This window comes from Gadus morhua, chromosome 21 (assembly GCF_902167405.1).
Source record: "Gadus morhua chromosome 21, gadMor3.0, whole genome shotgun sequence".
In the NCBI taxonomy this organism is placed as follows: Eukaryota; Metazoa; Chordata; class Actinopteri; order Gadiformes; family Gadidae; genus Gadus; species Gadus morhua.
Window position 1 is genome coordinate 12,439,219 of NC_044068.1, and position 5,000 is coordinate 12,444,218.

General features: G+C 47.5%; 1 protein-coding gene across 5 annotated transcripts in view; it reads right to left on the reverse strand.

The window, feature by feature from the left end:
• Positions 1-5,000, reverse strand: part of gphnb (gephyrin b) — an 89,774-nt gene that overhangs the window by 18,103 nt on the left and 66,671 nt on the right. For 3 of the 5 annotated variants that reach the window (XM_030344479.1, XM_030344482.1, XM_030344480.1), the window contains exons 9-10: positions 2,848-2,889; positions 1,083-1,157 (exon numbers count right to left, since the gene is read on the reverse strand). In XM_030344479.1, coding sequence (XP_030200339.1) covers positions 1,083-1,157; positions 2,848-2,889 — 117 coding nt within the window. The remainder of the gene's footprint in view (positions 1-1,082; positions 1,158-2,847; positions 2,890-5,000) is intronic. The other 2 variants (XM_030344483.1, XM_030344481.1) reach the window with 1 other exon arrangement.

The window sequence follows — 5,000 nt, forward strand, 5'->3', positions numbered from 1 at the left end:
ATCAGCTATGGTCACCAAGTGTTGTTATGCTTAACCTATGACTTGTGACATGACCCTGTCCGGAACATGTGGGATATTTATAGTAATTGTAGAACAATTGAATGAAATATATGTTTTGGACCAATAAACGCTGTCAAACTCCCCGTCCGATATGATCTTGCTGTGAGTTCATGTTTGTGCTTTTCAACATTATTGGCCCTTTTTGGATTGTTTATTAACAGTGCATATGCACTTTCCCTTAACGTCTAGCACAGATTATTTTACATCCAAGCGACAGCTTAATGTGTTTGCGCGTGTGTATTTGTGTGTGTGAATGTGTGTCAGGGCTATTTCAAAGCTCAGCATTGAACAGAATAATATTTCTAGTTTAAGACGGTTAATGGTCCAGATTATAATTTCTCGCTAATGCTAGCTCTGAACCTGGTCCTGCTTGCTCCCATATAATTCTTTATATCAAAATATCTAAGCATCTTTGACACCCTTCATGTGTAAGCAGCTTTGTATTGTGGCTTGGTATCGTATGGTTTGGTGGCTGTGGTGTGGTTATGGTTGAGGTGGGTGTCATGTTCTGGAGGTGGGTGTGTTTTTTTTGGTGATGGGTGTGGTATGGTTGAGGTGGGTGTGGTATGCTAGTGGTGGCTGTGGGTGTGGTATGGTTGAGGTGGGTGTGGTTTGCTGGTGATGGGTGTGGTATGGTTGAGGTGGGTGTGGTATGCTAGTGGTGGCTGTGGGTGTGGTATGCTAGTGGTGGCTGTGGTATGGTTGAGGTGGGTGTGGTATGCTAGTGGTGGCTGTGGTATGGTTGAGGTGGGTGTGGTTTGCTGGTGATGGCTGTGGGTGTGGTATGGTTGAGGTGGGTGTGGTTTGCTGGTGATGGGTGTGGTATGGTTGAGGTGGGTGTGGTTTGCTGGTGAAGGGTGTGGTATGGTTGTGATGGGTGTGGTTTGCAGGCTTTGGGGGGGGGGGGGGGGGGTTTGGTTGTGTTTGGTGTGTTTCAGACGGTGTTAGTGCGCGGTGCTGTGTGGTGGCGGTTAGCCAGCATGCCGGTGGATAGTAGGTGAGTTAGAGGTTTGTTTGTTTACCTGGTCCAAGGTAGAGTACCTTGACTTGAGTGTGATGACCTCATCCAGGTGAGCCCTGAACTCTCTCCGTGAGGCCTGGGAGGAAGCCATAGGACACATAGGTCACTCACTTACACATCCGTGCGTGCTGGATCGCAGCCCGCTCGCTCGCACATCTTCATTTAAAGGGTTTGCATCCACACAGAAAAAATTGCATTGATTTTCAGACTTTGACACACACTCACACACACAACCACATGTACACACACACATACACACCACACGTACTCACACACACACATACACACACACACACACACACAACTACACAACCACACACACACACACACACACACACACACACACACACACACACACACACACACACACACACACACACACACACACACACACACACACACACACACACACACAACCGCACGCACCCTTCGAAATCCGAGTATTTGCCTGACAAAAATGTTGCTATCAAATCAAAGCAAATAATACTGGATACACCATGAAAATTCCCACAAAAGACCCTACATAAACATACATGGCCAGTAGGTACTCTCATATCCATAGTTAGAAGCTTCAGGTAATGGAATACATTACTAACAATTGGACTTCATCACTTGGGATCACCACTGAAGCATAGAACATAGCCATTGCATTTCAATTTGTTATCTTTTTGCTGAAAATGGTCAGGGATCAAGAATCATCATTTTGGGATTGCAGGCAGAGCGAGCAATATGCTAAGCAGCTGAATAATCATTGATAACGCTTGCAAATGTAATTTGAGCAGTCATCTCAATCCAGACCTGATTAGAATACGTTAACTTTGAGCTTTTATGGGTTTCGGAAGCAAGATGTATCCTGATGGAAAGCTAAATAAAGGCTAATTGATGAGCTCATTCAGAAAAACATTAGCTGTTGAATCTCTGCTGTGACTCAAAGCATACAGGCCACAGACCGGTGGCCGTCTCTTGGTGTGTCGTCTCCTCCTAACTCTATTTCAAAGAGGCACACCAGTGTTTCTCCCGAGCCCGCTGGTACCTTGCACCACTCCATGTACAGATTCCGTTACCCCCAGAGAAACAGGGAATCAATAACTGACCCGATATCGCAGTAGGCAAGTGTCAGCACTATTTTATGTCCTCAACCTTTAGAGGGTGAAGTCACCGGGCCATGAGCATAAGTAGTGGGATATACGATGTTATATATATATATATATATATATATATATATATAAAATAAATCTGGAGTATATCCTTCTTATGGGATGTTCCTGCAGGGTGCGTATATCAATGTGTGTGTGTGTGTGTGTGTGTGTGTGTGTGTGTGTGTGTGTGTGTGTGCGCTCGCGCGTGTGAGTGTGCGTGTGAAGGAACTAGGCCAATACACACGCTCAGGGAGATGTTTGCGAGTTAGACATAGAGTTTGTTAGAGGCGGACACACAACGGAAGGACAACTCAAATTCAATCCCATTGAAATTGAGAACAGGAGGACAACACATGAAGCGCCAGAGCTTCCTTGGGATTTGGTCGGGGACGACGACAAGGAAGATCTGGAGGAGGAGGTGGTGGAGGGGGAGGCAGTCCTACAAACCAAGCAAGCTAGGCCAGCCTAACGCACGGAAAGGTGTGTGTGTTTGTGCTTGTGCGTGTGTCTATCTGAGTGTGTCTGAACGTTTGTGTGGGTGATTGCGTATGGTTGTGTCTGCGTGTCTGTGTGCGTTTGGCAAGCGATGCCATGACGACGGGCCAAACAGAAGGCATGCAGGAGTACCTCCGCAATGCTTAAGGTGGATGAACAGGAGGGGAGCCGCGCCTAGTGCCAGAGGAGAGGGGAGAGACAGACACACACACACACACACACACACACACACACGCACACGCACACACGCACGCACGCACGCACGCACGCACGCACGCACGCACGCACGCACGCACGCACGCACACACACACACACACACACACACACACACACACACACACACACACACACACAGACAGACACAAAGACACACACACACACACACACAGAGACAGACAGACGGACAGACAGAAGAGGTGACAAGAGAACAGGGGTTAACAGTGCCAATGGCGGGCGAACGCAGACGGACACACAGAGACAGACGGGATAGACAGACGGGCGTGTTGAATGCTGGCCATGGACGCCCTTCTGTTCGGGCAGATGGGGGAAAGGCGGGGGAAATCTTTCCCAGGAGTGAGACATTGACGTTCAGTGTGGGAATGGACAAGGTGGGGGTGGTGGGGTGGGCGACAGCACAGGGGGAGGGCCACAGGGGGAGGGGCAACTGGGGGACGAGTGATGGCCGTGTGTCAATCACCCCTAGCACCACAACATCCAGTCCTCTGGGAGTGATCCACAGCCCCCCTCCATCAGCCTGATCAGTGTCTGACTCAGAGTCTGTTCCATGGGCAATGTTCAGGGTCCATCGATTTGCAAATAAGGGAAATATATTCAGAGTGGAAAGTGCATATGTGTGCCAGGTGCATGCGATCTGACAGCTAAGGTGGTTTACAAATAGTAAAGTATCGTTAAGTCTGAGTTTGCATTTTAAACCAGCTTTTTTCTGTATTTATTTGTGGCAGAAAAGGCATGCGCTGACATTGCGAGAAGGATCTTTCTTCATTCATGAACATGACTTGAACATGACTTTCTAGTTACCGCTTGCCAATAACCAAGCACCAAGTACTGATTCCCTGTAGATAATTGGGGTTTCAAGGTCAAGCAAAACCATTTAGCAAACGGCCCAGGCTAACAGTAGAGCTAAGTACTGTTAGCCGTCACCACGGACAAACCACAAAAACGATTGACTAAATCTACTATACTTTCAAATGACATATTTAATGTTATTATAATTTATTAATCTGATGGAAAAGTAAAACATAATTATAGCAATATGGTGGTGACCCTTTTTCATACCCCAATCGCAGGATCATGGAATTGGATTTTTATATTGGTCCGGTCTGCCCACAATGTGTCTTTTTATTTATTTTTTATATCTCTAAATCACAAATCATGATCCTAAGCATTTACTGTCACAACACATTCCGTCTTCAGATCTGAAGCTAAACCAGGAGTGACATGTCCTGACATTTCATGACATTTCAGTGTAAACGCCCCCGACTTAACAACTGAAGTGGCATTGGTCGGTCAAACGTGAGTCAAGTCCTCGACAGATGAACATTCCCGACACAGCAGCAGTGCTGGCTCTGGCAGCGGTACTGGAGCCTGGGGTTGGGTACGAACCCCACGGCATTCATAAGGGAACCCTAACAATCGATAACACCATCAATCACTTAATCAATACCCCCCCCCCCCCCCCCCGGCTCAATAACTGTCTCTTTCGATGTGCCACGCGCCGGACAAAAGGAGGAATGCAGAGTGTGCGGATTGCCAAGCACATACTGCAAAAAAATACAAATAGCACGCAAGGCACTATGAAATGAAGACGGCAGCACTTCATCCACACGTGCAAATGTGTTTATCAAAGTAGGATATTTCCGTAGCATACAATCTACCCCCAGAAGGTCAGCCGGAGCATTGCAGCTGTGCTTTTTCCAACATTAGACATTACCCTATTCCCTGTCTCAACCCCTACCAATGCTCTCTGTTTTTCTGTCTCTTGCTCACTCTCTTTCTCTCTATCCCTCTCTCTCCCCAAAGGCACATGCGAACGCATGAAGACACACACACACACACACACGCGCGCGCGCACGCACACGCACGCGCACACGCACGCACACACACACACACACACACACACACACACACACACACACACACACACACACACACACACACACACACACACACACACACACACACACACACACACACAAAGGAGGACCTTTTAATAACATCGGGCCGAATATCTTCCAGCTACTGTCCAACCTCCTTTACGCAGTCC